The sequence below is a fragment of the Mobula birostris genome, chromosome 7 (genome assembly GCF_030028105.1).
Source record: "Mobula birostris isolate sMobBir1 chromosome 7, sMobBir1.hap1, whole genome shotgun sequence".
NCBI classification, from domain to species: domain Eukaryota; kingdom Metazoa; phylum Chordata; class Chondrichthyes; order Myliobatiformes; family Myliobatidae; genus Mobula; species Mobula birostris.
In genome coordinates, this window is record NC_092376.1 from 188,815,347 (window position 1) to 188,835,609 (window position 20,263).

General features: G+C 40.9%; 1 protein-coding gene across 8 annotated transcripts in view; it reads left to right on the top strand.

The window, feature by feature from the left end:
• arap3 (ArfGAP with RhoGAP domain, ankyrin repeat and PH domain 3) overlaps nt 1-20,263 on the top strand; it is a 358,711-nt gene that overhangs the window by 255,671 nt on the left and 82,777 nt on the right. For all 8 annotated transcript variants that reach the window (XM_072264187.1, XM_072264192.1, XM_072264193.1 and 5 more), the window contains exons 15-18: nt 3,121-3,319; nt 4,615-4,678; nt 5,487-5,650; nt 15,624-15,836. In XM_072264187.1, the coding sequence (XP_072120288.1) occupies nt 3,121-3,319; nt 4,615-4,678; nt 5,487-5,650; nt 15,624-15,836 (640 nt within the window). The remainder of the gene's footprint in view (nt 1-3,120; nt 3,320-4,614; nt 4,679-5,486; nt 5,651-15,623; nt 15,837-20,263) is intronic.

Genomic DNA, 20,263 nt, shown 5'->3' on the forward strand with positions numbered 1-20,263 from the left:
GAGTAAAGCCCTAGCTGCCTTAATCTCTGATCATAATGCATACTTTCTAAACCAGGCAGCATCCTGGTAAATCTCCTCTGTACCCCTTCCAATGCTTCCACATCCTTCCAATAGTGAGGTGACCAGAACTGGACACAATACTCCAAGTGTGGCCTAACCAGAGTTTTATAGAGCTGCATCATTACATCGCGACTCTTAAACTCTATCCCTCGACTTATGAAAGCTAACACCCCATAAGCTTTCTTAACTACCCTATCCACCTGTGAGGCAACTTTCAGGGATCTGTGGACATGTACCCCCAGATCCCTCTGCTCCTCCACACTACCAAGTATCCTGCCATTTACTTTGTACTCTGCCTTGGAGTTTGTCCTTCCAAAGTGTAGCACCTCACACTTCTCCGGGTTGAACACCATCTGCCACTTCTCAGCCCACTTCTGCATCCTATTAATGTCTCTCTGCAATCTTTGACAATCCTCTACACTATCTACAACACCACCAACCTTTGTGTCGTCTGCAAACTTTGCAACCCACCTTTCTCCCCCCACATCCAGGTCGTTAATAAAAATCACGAAAAGTAGAGGTCCCAGAACAGATCCTTGTGGGACACCACTAGTCACAATCCTCCAATCTGAATGTACTCCCTCCACCACCACCCTCTGCCTTCTGCAGGCAAGCCAGTTCTGAATCCACCTGGCCAAACTTCCCTGGATCCCATGCCTTCTAACTTTCTGAATAAGCCTACTGTGTGGAACCTTGTCAAGTGCCTTACTAAAATCCATATAGATCACATCCACTGCACTACCCTCATCTATATGCCTGGTCACCTCCTCAAAGAACTCTATCAGGCCCGCCAGACACGATCTGCCCTTCACAAAGCCATGCTGACTGTCCCTGATCAGACCATCAGTTTACAGAGATTTCTGTTTTTATTTCAGGTTTCTAGTGGGGTCATTTTAAATTTAGAGTAGGTTCTGTAGATTGATCCCTGTCTCAAGAGAATGGATGGTTGGGCCTGTGTTCAGTGGAATGCAGAAAAAGGAGAGGTGATTATATTGACACATTTAACTTTTCTGAAGGAGCTAGACAGGGTAGATCCTGAGAGGTTTTTGTCCTTCGTATGGAATCAACAACATGGGGCACAGTTTCAGAATAAAAGATATTGAATGGGAGCTGAGGAAGAATTTCTTTGGACCTTTCATGTTAGGACCCTAAGAGAGCTGTAGAGGCTGTGTTATGAATATATTTGAGGCAGAGATATATTGGATTTTGGCCTGTACGAGATTCGAGCGAGGTAGGGAAGAGGCAAGAAAAAGGTGCTAAGACCAAGAGCAGATAGCTGAAACTCATTGAATAATGCAGCATGCTCAAGTGTCTGCTCCGGCTTCTGTTTCGCAATTTCTTACTGAGGGAAAGACAGGTCCAGGAAAGATCTTCCAATCTAACTATGGTTTATCTTTACAAATGTAATAAGGGTGTCACAGCTAGTCAAGTTGCTGCATCACAGCTTCAGAAAATAGGTCTGATGCTGAGTTCTGGTGCTCTCTGTGTAGTGTTTGCACATTCTCCCTGTGATTGTATGGGTTTCCTTTCAGTGCCCTTGTTTCTTCCCATGTGTGGATTTTTTTTTAAAACAAGAAAGATTAACTTTATTTGTTACATATGCTTCATATGTGTGGGCTCGTGACCAAGTGGTTAAGGCATTGGACTAGCGACCTGAAGGTCGTGAGTTCGAGCCCCAGTCGAGGCAACATGTGTTGTGTCCTTGAGCAAGGCACTTAATCACACATTGCTCTGCGACAACACTGGTGTCAAGCTGTATGGGTCCTAATGCCCTTCCCTTGGACAACATTGGTGTCGTGGAGAGGGGAGACTTGCAGTATGGGCAACTGCTGGTCTTCCATACAACCTTGCCCAGGCCTGTGCCCTGGAGAGTGAAGATTTTCAAGTCATCTCGCAAGACTAACGGATGCCTTTATTTATTATTTATGCTTCAAAAACATTCAGTGAACTGTGTTGTTTGCATCAAATCAAATCTGCGAGGATTGTGCTGGGCAGCCCATCAGTCAACATCACCAACGCAGCATTCCCACAACTTACTAACACTAACAACATGTCTTTGGAATGTGGGAGGAAACTGGAGCAGCTGGGGGAAATCCACACAAACAGGGGGAGAATGTACACACTTCTTACAGACAGTGGTGGGAATCGAACCGCAGTCTTACAATTAATGTTGTAATAGCATAGTGCTATGCTAATGTGCTGTCACTTGGTAGGCTAACTGGCTGCAGTCCAGTGTGCAGTTGAGTGGTAGCATCTGAGGGATCTGATTAGAATTCAGAGAGGATAAAATGGTGGGTAAGATTCAAAGTTCAAATCTCTAAGTAAGCTTTATTATCAAGGTACATATTTCTTAGCATATACTACCCTGAGATTCATTTTCTATGGGCATTCACAGTAAATACAAAGAAACACAACAGAATCAATGAAAAAAACACATACAACAAAGACAGACTAACAACTCGTGCAAAAATCAACAAAATGCAAATACAAAAAGGGAAATAAAAGTAACAATAATTACTGAGAACATGAGTTGTAGAGTCATAAAACTTGAGATCATACACTGTGGAATTACTTCAGTGAAGGGATGAGTGAATTATCCTCTGACAACATTGTGGGCCAAAAGGCCTGTAATGTGCTGTAAATTAAATTTCTATGATTGAGGAGTAATAACCGTTCCTGAGCCTAGTGGTGTAGGAATTGAGGCTCCTGCACCTCCTAATGGCAGCAGCAAGCAGACAGTGTGTCCTGGATGGTGCTAGATTAGTTTGATAATGGGTGCTTAATGGTCGGCTCAGATAGGTAGGATAAAGGTCTGTTTCTGTACTGTATCACTTTATGAATCTAATGATGTTTTTGGTATTTTGCATAATCAGAGTTTAATTTTTCTATCCCAAGGCAATCAGTTGATGCCATAAGTGTGATGTTATTTTTTGGTGATGTGAAGTCAAATCATAAAATCTTCCACAGGAAGCCACCTCACATGTTAAACAACTCTTTATTTACAGTGTGCATGATCTTAAAGGAATTATGTTCAAAATTATGTTCTCTCTTCCAACGCAGGGGTTCACTTGTGCCAGTCTGCACAGCCTTCTCAATCGGCAGTTTGATAGGATTGGAAAGCTGCGTTATAAATCAATGCGGAATCCCGAGCAATGGAGGGAGGGGTGGTTCATGCTTAGGAAATGCAACCTTACATTCTGCTGTGAAGAGGGTGGGCCACTGGAGGAGACATTGCACCTGAAGAGACTACAGGAACTGAGTGAGTCCCAGAGTCCAATGATTGAAAACCCAGCTTGAATTTGTTCTGTAAATATAAATTGAGGGAAATATCGTTTTGAGTATTACCACAAAAGTACCTGTCAGTATTATAACAGGATGTGAAGCACCAGTAGCATTATATTGTTCACTTTTTAACTTGTGTTGTAAATGCACCTTATTATTTGTTAAGTTATTTGCTGTAGTATTTGTTGTGTGTGAGTTATATGCACTGTTTTGTGCAACTTGGTCTGGAGGAGCATTGAAACATTTGGTGGCATACATGTATATAGTTGAATAACAATAACCTTGAACTTGTATGCTGTTCTGCAAGTTTCTTGGAAGATTGTCATTGCTATTGTGCTTCAGCAGAGAAGGTGGCTGCACACAGTGTCTATCACATTCACCAAACTGCAGCGTGGATATTTCTAAAGAAGTATTGAATGTTGACTAAAGATCCTTTGCATGACTGCCTTTGAACATATGTAAGCACTCATTAAGTCATGAGAATCAAAGCAGTATGAGGGAGGGCAATCAACCCACCAAGATCAATCCATATTTTTCATCACCCTGCATATTCTTAACTCCAGTAGGTAGTCATTTCCATTTAACTCTTTATCTGCCATGTTCACAGGGAAATAGTTCCTAGTAATAAAATACAACCCCCCCCCTCCGTATCTTTTGTCTTTTGCTTTATGTATTGTATTCCTTGAATCCAATAATGGCAACAGCTTCTCCCTATCTCAGTCTGCTATGAACTAGGATACAACCATCCAATTGGTCCACAAATAACAGCATCAGCTTCTCTGGTCTAAATACTTAACAGAAACCACCTCATCTTTGGAGCCAATCTACTCTCTCAAGGACCTTCAGGTCCTTCCCAGAGTTTGGTAAACAGAATTAGATGTAATACACGAATGGTGACTCAATTTGTGGGAAAATAAGGAAAGAGATGATCAGATAGTCATCCATTGTTAGTAAGGCATTTCTTGATTGTTTTCATTTCAATAAAGTTTACATGCTCTGAAAATCATAACTTCATAACAAGCAGTATTGAAGGTGTAGGATAATAGTGAGGATTGTGTTTGGTTGGGGATTAAGAATTAGGCAGTTTTGGAAATTTGGATGGATGAATATCAGTCCTTTACTCAGCAGGGGCAATATTCTGTTGCCAAAGCAGTGACTAAAACAAGAAGGGGTGATGGAAAGGTGTCAATTTCTGTTGAACAGTGTCAGCAGCATTCCATGCTGGAGAGGTCTCTCTGTCCATTCTTACTGCTGTTCCTTCTCATCTAACAGCTTTCACCATTCTGAATGAAAACAGCGAGAAGAAAGAAGTATTACGACTGGTTGACAAAGAACGGTGAGATGTGACCTTCAAATTTGCACTGCTTGATTGGCTTTCCATGTAAGAGCTCACTGAAGATCTCCTTGGATCATTTGATCAAGTTAATAGCGGATGATCAAAGATTTAAATACTTGACCACTTCAAAATTTAGTAATTGTATGAAGCACCTGTTCTCAGGAGGGTGTCTGTTTATGTTAACAGGGTTTCCTTCACCCTCTGCCTCAGTCTCTCTACTTCCTGCAACTTACTGTGTACAAGGCTTACTCATTAATTTGGGAAGACCTTCCTCAATATAATGGATGAAAAATTTCCCTTAGGTCTTTGAGAAATGATAACCATTAGACCTTGAGACACGGGAACAGAATTACACCATTCCACCCGTCAAGCCTACTTCACCATTCAATCATGGGTAATTTTTTTTCTTCTTAATCCCTTAATAATCAGAGGAATATCAACCTCTATTTCAAGTATACCCAATGGCCAGGCCTTCTCAGCCATTTGTGGCAATATGTTCCACAGATTCACCACCCACTAGCAAAAGAAATTCCTCCTCATCTCTGTTCTAAAGGTACTTCCTTGTATTCCGAGGCTGTGTCCTCCGGTCCTACACTCCCACTCTTTTAGAAACATCCTTCCCACGTCCACTTTATCTGGGCCTTTCAATATTTGTAACGTTAGGGCCCCCCCCCCATTCTTCTAAACTGCAGTGAATACAGGCCTAGAGTCATAACAGGAAATGACACAACAAAGAACTACGGCAAGCTGTTATATAGAAAGATGTTCTATCTGTAGGGTAACCCCGTCTCCTTCTATTTGTCCACAGAACATTGTACCTGCATGGAGTGACACGCCTGGACTATTCAGTGTGGTGCAGTGATATTCAGAGTGCAGCGGGCAGTCGGGGGAATGCACTGAGTGACCAGCAGTTGAGCAGAAAGGACATCCCTATTATCGTTGACAGCTGTATTGCCTTCATTACCCAATATGGTGAGTAAACATCACAGCACAAGGGCACTGCGGCATAGCTGGAACCATCTGTGCTCTGGCAGTGGAACCAATTCCAGATTATGAAGTAGTCACAAGTAGTTTCATGACCACAGTTATCTTAGAGTGGATGGAAACCAAAGCTGTTCCAACACAGGATTCAAAGTTCAAAATAAATTTATTACCAATGTATGTATAAAGTATTTATGTATGTCACCATATACTATGTTGAGGTTCATTTTCTTGCAGGCATTCACAGTAGAACAAGAAAACAAAAATAGAATCACTGCAAAACTAGACACAGAGATGGACAAACAACCAAAGTGCAAAAGAAGACAAACTTTGTAAACAAAACAAATAATTAAGTAAATAAATAATACTGTGAATATGAGTTGTAGAGTTCTTGAATGTGAGTCCATGGGTTGTGGAGTCAGTTCAGATATGAGGCGTGGGAAGTTATCCATGGCAGTTCAGGAGCTTGATGTTTGAAGGGTAACAGCTGTTTCTGAACTGTTTCTGAACCAGGTGGTATGGAACTTGAGAACCTAAGTACTTCCTTGGCCTAGATGTTGGGGGTCCTTGATCATGGATGCTTATTTCTTGTGGTAGTGCTCCATGTAGATTTGCTCAAAGGTGGGGAGGGATTTCCTGTGAAGGACATGGGCTATGTCCACCCATGGATGGAAAATTCATTTCTGTTTCAGTCTAGCATTTCCACAGTGGCACTTGGGACGTTTATGGAAATGAGGAGCAAGCACAGTGAACTTCTAAAGGGGCTGCAGCCATCATGGGTCAGTGGATAATGTTTTCACCATTGAGATCAGGGGATCAGCGAGTCAATTTCCCTCCAGATACGTGAGCACACAATTCAGCTACACAAGTTAGTGCTGTATGTGCTATCTGAGAGACTATATTTAGTAGATTCATCTATCCCTTGTCCTTATTTTCCAGAGGCAAGTGCAATATTTATCATTGAACACAGAGTTCTAAAATAAATGATGTAGTTATTTGGTCCATTGAAGTTGCTTGATCATGTTGTGAGTAACTGATTCTCCAGTACTCTGATGGTGTCTACACTTCAAAGGGTGCCAGCACCTGTATAGCAAATTGGGATCCTGAAGAAATCACCTTGGAAGTTAATGGTCAGGCTGCATCTGTGGTCGAGTCATTCAAGTTCTTGGGGTTACCATTACCTATACATTGAGGAGAAACAAGAACATTACACTCATCGCTAGGAAAGCCCAGCAGTGACTATTCTTCCTACGCCATCTCAGGAAGCTAAACAACTCAGGGCATATCATAAGACCATGACATTTAGGAGCCAAATTGGGCCAATTGGCCCATCGAGTCTGCTCCACCATTTTATCATGGTTGATTCAATTTTCCTCTCAGCCCCTGCCTTCTCCCTGTATCTCTTTATGCCCTGACTAATCAAGAATCTATCAAACTCTGCCTTAAGTATACATAAAGACTTGGCCTCCACAGCACATGTGGAAAAAAATTCCATGGGTTCACCAATTTCTGGCTAAAGAAATTCCTCCTCATCTCCATTCCAAAAGGACGCCCCTCTATTCTGAGGCTCTGTCTTCTTGTCTTAAACTCTCCCACCATAGGAAACTTCCTCTCCACATCCACTCTATAAAGGCCTTTCACTATTTGATAGATTTCATTGACCATATAACGTGAAAAGAATCGGCCCCACACAGACCCCCGTGGAATACCAGTAGTCACCAGCAGCCAGCCAAGAAAAGCTCCCTTCATTCCCACTCTCTGCCTCCTGCCAATCAGCCACTGCTTTATCCATGCTAGAACCTTCCCCATAATACAATGGGCTCATAGCTTGTTAATGGTTCTCATGTGTGGCACTTTGTCAAAGGTCTTCTGAAAATCCATGTACACAACATCAACTGATTCTTCTTTGTCAACCATGCTTGTTATTTTTTTCAAATAATTACAACAGATTTGTAATGTAAGATTTTCCCTTGAGGACACCATGCTGACTACAACCTATTTTATCATGTGCCTCCAAGTACTCTGAGACCTCATCCTTAATAATCGACTTCAACATCTTCCCAACCACTGAGGTCAGACTAACTGGCATCTGCCTGTCTTCCTTCTTGAAGAGTGGAGTGACATTTGCAGTTTACCAGAATTCCTGAACCATTCCGGAATCTAGTGAGTCATGAAAAATCATTACTAATGCTTCCATAATCTATTCAGCCACCTCTTCAGAACTCAGGTGCACACCATCTGATTCAGGTAACGTGACGGTTTTCAGACATTTCAGTTTCCAAGAACCCTCTATCTAGTTATGCTAACTTCACATACTTCATGCCCCTGACACCTGGAACTTCCATCATATTGCTAGTGTCTTCCACAGTGAAGGCTGATGCAAAATACTTATTCAGATCATCCACCATTTTGTTGTCCCCCATTATTATCTCTCCAGAATTGTTTTCCTGCATTGCAATATTCACCTTACCTCTCCTTACATTTTATGTATCTAAAGAAACTTTTGGTATCCTCTTCAATATTATTGGCTAGCTTACTTTTGTATTCCATCTTTAACTTTTTAATGACTTTTTAGTTGCCTTCTGTTGGTTTTTAAAAGCTTACAAATCCTCTAGCTTCTCCCTAATTTTTGCTCTATTATGTGCCGTCTCTTTGGCTTTTATGTTGGTTTTGACTTCTCTTGTTAGTCATGGATTTGTCATCTTGCCTTTAGAATGCTTCTTCCTCTTTAACATATATATATCCTGTCCTTTCCGAATTGCTACCAGAAATTCCAGCCACTGCTGCTCTGCCGCATCCCTGCCAGTGTACTTTTCCAATCAATTCTGGCCACCTACTCTCTTATGTCTCTGTAATTCCCTTTACTCCACTGTAATACTGATACATCTGACTTTAGCTTCTCCTTCTCAAATTTCAGGGTGAATTAGATCATATTATGATCACTTTCCCATAAGGGTTCTTTTACCTTAAAGTCTCTAATCAATTCCAATTCACTTCATAAACGGAGGAGATCCATGCACCTGAGGAGATAGCTCTGGTTATGGAACCGGAGGAGAGAGCTGAGGTACTTAAGGAATACATTGCTTCAGTTTTCACTACAAAAAAAGGACTTTGATGATTGTAGGGATGACTTACAGCGGACTGAAAAGCTTGAGCATATAGACATTAAGGAAAAGAATGTGCTGGAGTTTTTGGAAAGCATCAAGTTGGATAAGTCACCGGGACTGGACAAGATGTACCCCAGGCAAGGGAGGAGATTGCTAAGCGTCTGGCAATGATCTTCACATCATCATTTGGGATGGGGGAGGTTCCGGAGGATTGGAGGGTAGCAGATGTTGTTCCCTTATTCAAGAAAGGGAGTAGAGATAGCCCAGGAAATTATAGACCAGTGAGTCTTATTTCAGTGGTTGGCAAGTTGATGGAAAAATTCCTGAGAGGCAGGATTTATGAACATTTGGAGAGGCATAATATGATTAGGAATAGTCAACATGGCTTTGTCAAAGGCAGGTCATGCTTTACAAGCCTGATTGAATTTTTTGAGGATATGACTAAACACGTTGATGAAGGTAGAGCAATAGATGTAGTGTATATGGATTTCAGCAAGACACTTGACAAGGTACCCCATGCAAGGCTTATTGAGAAAGTAAGGAGGCTGGAATCCAAAGGGATCCTGCTTTTTGGATCCAGAATTGGCTTGCCCACAGAAGGCAAAGAGTGGTTGTAGACAGGTCATACTCTGCATGGAGGTCAGTGACCCATGGTGTGCCTCAATGATCTGTTTTGGGACCGTTTCTCTTCATGATTTTTATAAGTGACCTGGATGAGGAAGTGGCGGGATGGGTTAGTAAATTTGCTGATGACACAATGGTTGGGGGTGTCTTGGATAGTGTGGAGGGCTGTCAGAGGTTACACCGGGACATTGTTAGGATGCAAAACTGAGCTGAGAAGTGACAGGTGGAGCTCAACCCAGATATGTGTTAGGTGGTTCATCTTGGCAGGTCAAATATGATGGCAGAATATAGTGTTAATGGTAAGACTCTTGGCAGCATAGAGGATCAGATATATCTTGAGGTCAGAGTCCATAGGACACTCAAAGCTGCTGCGCAGGTTGACTGTGTGGTTAAGGTGGCATATGGTGCATTACCTTCATCAACTGTGGGATTGAGTTTAAGAGCTGAGAGGTAATGTTACAGTTATATAGGTCCCTGGTCAGACCCCACTTGGATTACTGTGCTCAGTTCTGGTCACCTCACTACAGGGAGAATGTGGAAACCATAGAAAAGGTGCAGAGGAGATTTACAAGGATGTTGCCTGGATTGGGGAGCATGCCTTATGAGAATAGGTTGAGTGAACTTGGCCTTTTCTCCTTGGAGCAACGGAAGATGAGAGGTGACCTGATAGAGTTGTATAAGATGATGAGAGGCATTGATCATGTGGATAGTCAGAGGCTTTTTCCCAGGGCTGAAATGGCCAGTGACAGTGCTGGAGGCAGATATGATAAGGTCTTTTAAAAGACTCCTGGATAGGTACATGGAGCTTAGAAAAATAGAGGGTTATGTGTAACCCTAGGTACTTTCTAAAGTAAGTACACGTTCGACACAACATTGTAGACTGAAGGGCCTGTATTGTGCTGTAGTTTTTCTATGTTTCTATAACACCCAATCCAGAATACCTGTTCCTTTAGTGGATTCAACAATAAGCTGCTCTAAAAAGCCAACCTGATTTTCCCAATCTACCTGCATATTGAAATTCCCCATGACTATTGTAATATTGTCCTCTTGGCATGTATTTTCTATCTCCTGTTGTAATTTGCAGGACACATCCTTCCTACTGTTTGTGGGGTGGGGGGGGGGTGTCTGTATACAATGGGTCTTTTCACCTTGCAGTTTCTTAGCTCTATCCACAATGTTTCAACATCTTCCAACCTTATGTTACATCTTTCTAATGATTTGATTTCGCTTTTACCAAAAGAGCAACACCGCGCCCTTTACCTTTCTGCCTGTCCTTTCAATACAATGTGTATCCCTGGACATTAACTTCCCAACAATAATCTTTCAGCCATGATTTGGTGATACCTACATCATCATACCTGCCAATCTGCAACTGCGCTGCACGTCCATCTACCTTATTCCATATACTGGGCACATTCAGATACAGCACCTTCAGTCCTATATTCACCCATTTTCATTTTGTCGCACCATGCTCAATTTTTCAATTCCTAACTTTGTCTGAGGTCTTAACAATATCTGCCTCCACAACCTCTCCACTAACTGTTCTGGCACTCTGGTTCCCATCCCCCTGCAGCTCTAGTTTAAGCCCCACTGTGCAGCCTTACCAAACCTTCTCTCTGGGATGTTAGCCCCCTCCAGTTCAGGTGCAAACCATCACTTCTGTACAAGTCCCACTTTCCCTGGCAGAGAACCCAAAGATCCAAAACTCTTTTGCTCTCCTTTCTACACTAACTCCTTAGCCATGTATTAAACTATATAATCTTCCTGGTTCTGGCTTCACTGGCACATGGCACAGGTAGCAATCTTGTGATTTACAACCCTGGAGTTCCTGCCCTTTAACTTAGCAACTAACTCCATGAACTCTCTATGCAGAACTGCATCACTCTCTTACCCATGTCATTGATCCTGATGAATTTTTACTCAGCTATCACTGAGAATGTTGTGACCTCCTCTATCACCACTTGGTTTTCTACCACCTCCTCCCCTCCAAGTCCAGGTTGCAGTGAGTGGTCCACTCAGTAGAAAAGATCATTAGTTGTTGGCTTATGACATTAAAAGACTTGCTCATCGCCAGAGCTAAGAAAAGAGTTGAAAACAAATTCTGCTGACTTCATCCACCCAAAGCAGTCACCTATTCACCAAATTGCCATCAGGGAGACATTACAAGTCCATCACCACCAGGACTAAAGGTCATCTGGAGCTATACAGCTTCTGAACAAAACTCACTCAGGTGTAATACTCTGTCGCTGCACAACATCCACTAAATGGACTCTCTTGCTCTCCTTGTTCTGTTGATAATTATTGAATCAGTTCATATGTTCACATTTATTTGAGTTTGATTATTGACATTTGAACATGTGACTGCTCTGCTAATTGTTGATTGCTTGTGGCTGTTTGCACTATTGTCTTGTAAATTGTTGCTGTGGTGTCTGTTTTGGTTTTGTGCTTGGCACTGAATAACAATCAATTCTGGTATGCTACACTGCTCGCAATGAAGTGATTCTGATTCTGGATGTAAAAGGTAATCAATAAGGAAGTCGATAATGTGAGGCATTGTTTCTAATGCATATTGCTAAAAAGATGATCCTTAAACTCTGGGCACATGTGCACTGCTAGTATAAAACAGCCTATGCTCAAATTCAAGAAGGAAATTGGTGCTGAGACTTGTTTGTGCAGTTCTTTTAATAGTTAAGTAGGGATTTAATCTTCAAGACATGAAGGGGATTGAGTAGTTGAAGGGAGAGAGACTTGATGGGAGTCTTGGACCAAGAGGTATGGTTGAAAGAGCAGAACAAGGATGGCACGGAATAAGAGGTCAGTACAGAATCTAGTCCTCCACTCTGTGTTCAAAGGCTAGTGACACATACAGTGGGACATCCGTGGTCAGATCCCTGGCCAGCGGTCCAGCGAGAATGAGGGATGGTAGTCCTCTTTACCCATCCCCTAGATCAGTAAGTTGTAGACAGGTTCTGGGATCAGAGTTCCATGTGGGCAGGAGGCATGAGGGCCTATAAACTCCTAGGTAGGCGAATCGGCGAGACTAGAGTTTGAAGCCTAGTGTTCAGGATCCCTTCATCAGCAAGTCTAGACTTTGAGGCTTAGTGTTTGGGGTCCTCATCCAGGCTTCTCATTCATCGTTATCTGCGAGTTCTGGGGTGGATATTGAACAGCAAAGCTGAAGAGTTGATCGGAATCTGGAAGTGTGCAGAAGCCTGGGTCTGCAAGTCTCTGTGAGTTCACTCAAGAAGTCAAGACCCAACGTCTGTGAATCAACACATTCACAGGAGGCCAAAGACAGCCTGTCCTGGGGCTGGAGGATTGTGTATGTGCTGCTGTTGTTTTGTTGCTGATATTGTTCAGTTTCTTTGTGTTCTGTGTTGTTCTGCCGAGCATTGTGGGCTAGAATGCATGGTGACATTTGTGAGCTGCCCCCAGAACATCATTAGTTTGTATTGGTTGTTAGTGCAAATGATACATTTCACTGTATGTACATGGAATGAAGAAATCAATTTGAGCCAGAAAGTAAAGGGAAAGGTTTGGTTCCATTACTTACAGGTAAATAACTGACAACCAAATGAAGTAGTTTTTAATTGGTTGTTTCTTTTTGTCCAACCATCTCACCAGTTCATGCCGTGAAAGGTCATCATGAAGTTAAATAACTTCCAACTGTTTGAGATATACATTAGTTGTATGTAATGGTGGTGAATTCATTAAACTGTTGTCTGTTTATTGATTCTTTCTGCTAACTACATGGTGACTGTTTGGTAATGGCTTAATTTTACATTGAGAACCTTTGCTTTACTCAGTGGGTTAGTGCTATTTATAACTGAATACTGAGCCTGAGATGAGAATTTTATGAAAGAATGAAAAGATGAGAAATGGCTATCACAAGTGTTGATGCTTGTGTATTTTATAAAATAGTCAAAACTTTACATCATCTTGTTTGCTCATGGTAGACTCAGTGAAGCCTTTCTGAAGAATAATTTGAGAATAAGTGGGTACAACAGAGTTGGAAACCACTGTTACTTTATATAATACTTTTTGTAAGATTTCTACTTTTTAACAAACTTGTGTATTTTTCACAACATGTGGTGGTTCATCCCCACTCACTGGCAGAAAGTGGTATAGCAGCTAAACTAACAGTTTATCACCTTTCTCATTTTTCATTGGCTAAGTATTAGCACATTACCCACCTGATGTAATTGTTTTAATTATGCAGCTTATTAACTAATCAAAGGAATTTTCCTTATTTTATTATAAAAAAATAGAGTTTTCAGAGGCATCATCTTGGCTTCTTTTTTATTCTTTTGTCTTTGCATCCATTCATCTCTTAGCATTGTTTCTCAGCTCTTTATTTAGTTTGCTTAGTACTTGTATGTTTGTACTCTAAAATAAACTGAATCCTTAGAATTAAGACTGTTCCATCATTTCTGACTTCTGAAAGATCCCTAAGGATCAGAGATACACAGAGCTCCAGCAACCGTGTATGAAGTGTTTCAGGTGCTGCAACCCGGAGCAACAGAGGAGATTCTGTTGCTGGAGGAGTTCAGCCAGGTAGCACCTGTGGAAGGGAAATGGAGAGTCAAGGTTTGAATCGTGAACCTTCATCTGCTAGAGGGAAGATAGCCAGTACTGTATATAGAAAAAAGAAGGGAAGGGTAGGTGTGAAGCAAAGGTGGATGTGGGGGTAGAAGAGTGGGTTGGCAAGTTTGCAGACGACACAAAGGTTGGTGGTGTTGTAGATAGTGTAGAGGATTGTCAAAGATTGCAGAGGGACATTGATAGGATGCAGAAGTGGGCTGAGAAGTAGCAGATGGAGTTCAACCCGGAGAAGTGTGAGGTGGTACACTTTGGAAGGACAAACTCCAAGGCAGAGTACAAAGTAAATGGCAGGATACTTGGTAGTGTGGAGGAGCAGCGGGATCTGGGGGTACATGTCCACAGATCCCTGAAAGTTGCCTCACAGGTGGATAGGGTAGTTAAGAAAGCTTATGGGGTGTTAGCTTTCATAAGTCGAGGGATAGAGTTTAAGAGTCACGATGTAATGGTGCAGCTCTATAAAAGAATGGTTAGGCCACACTTGGAGTACCATGTCCAGTTCTGGTTGCCTCACTATAGGAAGGATGTGGAAGCATTGGAAAGGGTACAGAGGAGATTTACCAGGATGCTGCCTGGTTTAGAGAGTATGCATTATGATCAGAGATTAAGGGAGCTAGGGCTTTACTCTTTGGAGAGAAGGAGGATGAGAGGAGACATGATAGAGGTGTACAAGTTAATAAGAAGAATGGATAGAGTGGACAGCCAGCGCCTCTTCCCCAGGGCACCACTGCTCAGTACAAGAGGACATGGCTTTAAGGTAAGGGGTGGGAAGTTCAAGGGGGATATTAGAGGAAGGTTTTTTACTCAGAGAGAGGTTGGTGCGTGGAATGCACTGCCTGAGTCATTGGTGGAGGCAGATACACTAGTGAAGTTTAAGAGACTACTAGACAGGTATATGGAGGAATTTAAGGTGGGGGGTTATATGGGAGGCAGGGTTTGAGGGTCGGCACAACATTGTGGGCCGAAGGGCTGGTACTGTGCCGTACTATTCTATGTTCTATGTTTAAAAGCAAACATTTAGTATACAAAGGGTATTGTGGCACAATGGTAGGATTGCAGTGAGTTCAAGGGTCAAGGATCAACTTTATTTGCCATGCACATTTAGGTGTGCAAGGAATTTATTCTGGCGTGTTGGTGCAACTTGAAGTAACAATGGTTGCAGTAACTGAGGTCATAGGTCAAGAGGGGTTGGGGTGACTAACTAGAATGATTATCAGTTTAAGTGCCTGGGGAAAGAAACTATAAATATGGTGTGAAGTTTATCTTTTGTTTTAATAGCCCTATTGAACTTTCCAGAACAGAGCTTTTGGAAAAGGCAGTTTGCAGGATGGGTAGTGTCCACAATGATTTTTCCTGCCCCGCTTCTTTGTCCTGGACACAAATGAGTCCTGCAGACATGGTAGACTGCAGCCAGTGACTTTTCTGCTGACCTAGGTTAATTCTCCAATATTTTAGAAAGAATGAAACATGGATAGTTCTAGTTCAGAATGAAATGGTGCTGATAACTCAAAGGTTTTTGTTTCTTTTTTTATTTTGCTGGCTCAGTGGCGGCTGAGAATAGTTTCCACAAATTATAGACTGTGGACTGTTGTCCTCATATGAACAGCATTGTGTAAACCTGTCATCCCTCATAGGGCTGTGCCACGAGGGGATTTACAGGAAGAATGGGGCCAAGTCACGCATCAAGCTGCTAATGGATGAGTTTCGAAAGGACGCCAGGAATGTGAAGCTACGAACAGGCGAGCACTTTATTGAGGATGTCACCGATGTCCTGAAGAGGTTTTTTCGGGAGGTAGATGACCCAATCTTTATGACAGAGCTCCATCCACAGTGGAAAGAAGCTGCAGGTAATGTGCCACATGACAATGTTATGGGAGAACAGCATTTAAATTGTTTACTTATGGATGGATTCCCATCTTACTATTGGATTAGCCTCTTTGATATAAGTTGCCAGTCAGTTGTATTATTACCACTGCACTTTGCTGTGTGAGCTGTCTAATTGCCATAAGGTATAGGAGTAGAATTAGGCATATCATAGCTGATTTATTATCCCTCTCAAACCTGTCCTCCTGCCTTCTCCCATTACCTTTGATGCCCCTACTAATCAAGAACCTATGAACCTCTACTTTAAGTATACCCAATGACTTGGCCTCCATAGCCATCTGTGGCAATGAATTTCACAGATTCACCATCCTTTGGCTAAAATATATTCCTTCTCACCTCTGTTCTAAATGGACATCCCTCTATTCTGATGCTGTGCCCTCTGGTCTTAGATTTGCCCACTATAGGAAACATCCTCTCTACATCCACCCTATCTAGGCCTTTCAATATTTGATAGGTTTCAATGAGATGGCTGAAGAGATAGTGGATGCATTAGTTATGATCTTTCAAGAATTACTAGATTCTGAAATGGTTCTGGAAGACTGGAAAATTAAAAAGAAAGGAGAGAGGCAGAAGAAAGGAAACTATTGGCCAGTTAGTCTGACCTTAGTGGTTGGGAAGATATTGGAGTTGGTTATTAAAGATGTGGTCTCAGGATACTTGGAGGCTCATGATAAAATAGGCCATAGTCAGAATTCTTTGAAGAACTAACAAGCAGGATAGACAAAGTAGAATGGGTTGTTGTTGTGTGTGTGGATTTTCAGAAGGCCTTTGACAAGGTGCCACACAGGAGGCTGCTTAACAAGCTATGAGCCCATGGTATTACAGGAAAGATGCTAGCATGGATAAATCAGTGGCTGATTGCTAAGTACACCATGTTCTAACAACTCTGAGTATAAAGGGATTCTTTTACCACTTCTCCTCACTTTCCCTGTAACATCTTTAATTGGCAATTCCCCATCACTAACCATCACCTTACCACCTCCCTTGGACCAGTTCCTATCGTCTTAAGGAAGTAATCTTCTTGAAATATAAAACTCTGCATGGGCTTGAGAAGATCTATATGAATAAGGTATCGTGTTGTAATCAGGAACTAAGAGGCAATGTTTCAGAGTAAAGAATTGTCCATTTAAAAGGGAGATGAGGTTTTTTTTCCCCAGATATTGTGACACAATTTGTAGTTCGCTTGCCTGGAAAGCTGTGCAGAGTCACTGATGGGTTCAAGGCCAAAATAGTTGGCCAATATCTTCCATACTGTTGAAAATTTCTGGTTTATGCTAATGTTATCTTGATGCAAAGTCATGTTTCATCTGAATTGATCTGACATTATGATCAGAAACATAGCTATATCTTTCTTTCTTTTCAAATCTTTTTATTGTATATATATATATGTAGGAAAAAACAACATGAGTACATCGAAGTAACAACACTTACAATGCCTCAAAAAAAACCCATCATCTTAAAGATTGAAAACAAAATTTTGTGATAACAAAAAAAACCTACTAAGCAGGAAAGGGAGAAAAAAAAAGAGAACTCATTAGGTGTACAACCCCGGAGCCATGCGTCATACAAAAAGCTTCTAAAAATAAACATCAAACCGCCAGCAAGAAAAGAAAATATACTAAAAGAATTTACAATTAGATAGTGGAAAAATTATATCAATTAACTCAAATGATAATAATGAACAAATGAGCCCCATCTTTTCTCAAAATCAAATAAAGGTTCAAAGGTTCGACTTCTAATTTTCTTCAAACTAAGACATAGCATCACTTGAGAGAACCATTGTGACAAAGTGGGAGCTGATGTATCCTTCCACTTCAACAAAATGGCCCTCCTAGCTATCAGTGTAACAAATGCAATAACATGTTGGTCAGACACAGAAATACCGTGAATATTTTGAGGAATTATTCCAAAAAGCACAGTTAATTTATTAGGTTGTAAATTAATTTTAAGTGCTTTAGAAATTGTTGAGAAAACCGACTTCCAGAACTGTTCCAATATAGAACAAGACCAAAACATATGTGTCAGTGTAGCTATCTCAGTTTTACATCTATCACAATGACTATCAACATTAGGAAAGATTTTAGAAAGTCTCTCCTTTGTCAAATGATAACGATGTACAATTTTAAATTGAATCAATGAATGGCTAGCACAAATTGAAGAAGAGTTAACCAACTTCAATATCCGCATCCAATCCTCCGTCATAAAAGTCAAATTAAGTTCCTTTTCCCAATCCTGTTTAATCTTAGACAAAGAACGCTTATCCCATTGTAATAATATATTATAAATTCTTCCAATAGAACCCTTAATCAAAGGATTCTTACTCATAATAGTACCTAACAGGTCAGCCTCCAATATGTAAGGGAAATTACTTAAATATTTTTTGTAAAAAATGTCTAACTTGAAGGTATTGCAAAAAGTGTGAATATGAAAGAAAATAGTGAGGAACGTTTTCAGAGCCTGCAGAGGGACTTGGACCAGCTGGAAAAATGGGCTGAAAAATGGCAGATGGAGTTTAATACTGACAAGTGTGAGGTATTGCACGTTGGAAGGACAAACCAATGTAGAACATACAGGGTTAATGGTAAGGCACTGAGGAGTGCAGTGGAACAGAGGGATCTGGGAATACAGATACAAAATTCCCTAAAAGTGTCGTCACAGGTAGATAGGGTCGTAAAGAGAGCTTTTGGTACATTGACCTTTATTAATCGTAGTATTGAGTATAAGAGCTGGAATGTTATGATGAGGTTGTATAAGGCATTGGTGAGGCCAAATGTGGAGTATTGTGTTCAGTTTTGGTCACCAAATTACAGGAAGGATATAAATAAGGTTGAAAGGGTGCAGGGAAGGTTTACAAGGATGTTGCCGGGACTTGAGAAACTCAGTTACAGAGAAAGGTTGAATAGGTTAGGACTTTATTCCCTGGAGCGTAGAAGAATGAGGGGAGATTTGATAGAGGTATATAAAATTATGATGGGTATAGATAGAGTGAATGCAAGCAGGCTTTTTCCACTGAGGCAAGGGGAGAAGAAAACCAGAGGACATGGGTTAAGGGTGAGGGGGGAAAAGTTTAAAGGGAACATTAGGGGGGGCTTCTTCACACAGAGAGTGGTGGGAGTATGGAATGAGCTGCCAGACGAGGTGGTAAATGAGGGTTCTTTTTTAACATTTAAGAATAAATTGGACAGATACATGGATGGGAGGTGTATGGAGGGATATGGTCCGTGTGCAGGTCAGTGGGACAAGGCAGAAAATGGTTCGGCACAGCCAAGAAGGGCCAAAAGGCCTGTTTCTGTGCTGTAGTTTCTATGGTTTCTATGGTTTCTATTTATCAGTTAATTGTTCAAAGGACATCAATCTATCTTCTTTAAATAAATCCAAAAAAGAATTAATACCTTTATTTTTCCAAAGTAGAAAAATTGGATCACTCAAAGAAGGCTTCAAAAAGTAATTTCTGTAAATTAAACTACAAAGTTTAAAATTTGTAAGATCAAAAGAATTGCGGAACTGGAGCCAAATTTGTAAAGAATACTTAATCACAGGATATATGTTTAAATTAACAACTTTACCTAATTGCATAGGTAAAGGAGCCCTCAATAACAAAGTTAAATAAAACTGTTTTTACAAAAGATTGTTTTTTCTAAAATCTCGGCTGAGGATCAAAAGATTCTCAATGCTCAAATTACTGAAGCCGAAATTCATAAAGCTATTTTTTCAATGCAATCTGGTAAGTCTCCAGGACTTGATGGCTATCCCGTAGAATTTTATAAACATAACTATATCATTCAATCTTTGCATTGTGTACTTTCCCTGGGTTTCAGGGGTGGTGACAGGAATATTCTAGTTAGAACTGCCCAATTGGCAGCCAGCAATGGTTTAATTTATATGCCAGCACAGCTGAGAATGCTATTTGCTGTAAAGTAGAAAATAGGTATTTCCCAGTTCTCATCTTATCACACAAAAGGATGTGCATAAAGTCAATTTCTTGCTAGCCTGCTCAAGCTGCTGTAACTATTGTGTAAACAGAGATTCTTTCTACCTGACTCTTTGAAGCACCCTTGCCGAAGGCTCTTAATTTCAGATTCCCTCTCAGCTGTTGAATTTGGGATTGGCTCATTCAGATGCCAATCAAACTAATTGCTTTGCTTTGAGGGAATAAGTCCTTTTTACTTCGGCAGATTAATATGGTGAAAGAAGTTTAGTATGTACTAAGTTGTGGAGACTGCGCGAGTTTGAATGAATGTACCAAATAATCTTGTTTTTGTATACTGTTCTTTCCTTATCTTGTCTCTATTATGTATATTTTTTGCATTTTACATTAATAAAATGTTTCCTTATAAATAAAAAAAACATATTTGAGATATTAAGAATTGTCTCCAGTGGACACTGACAA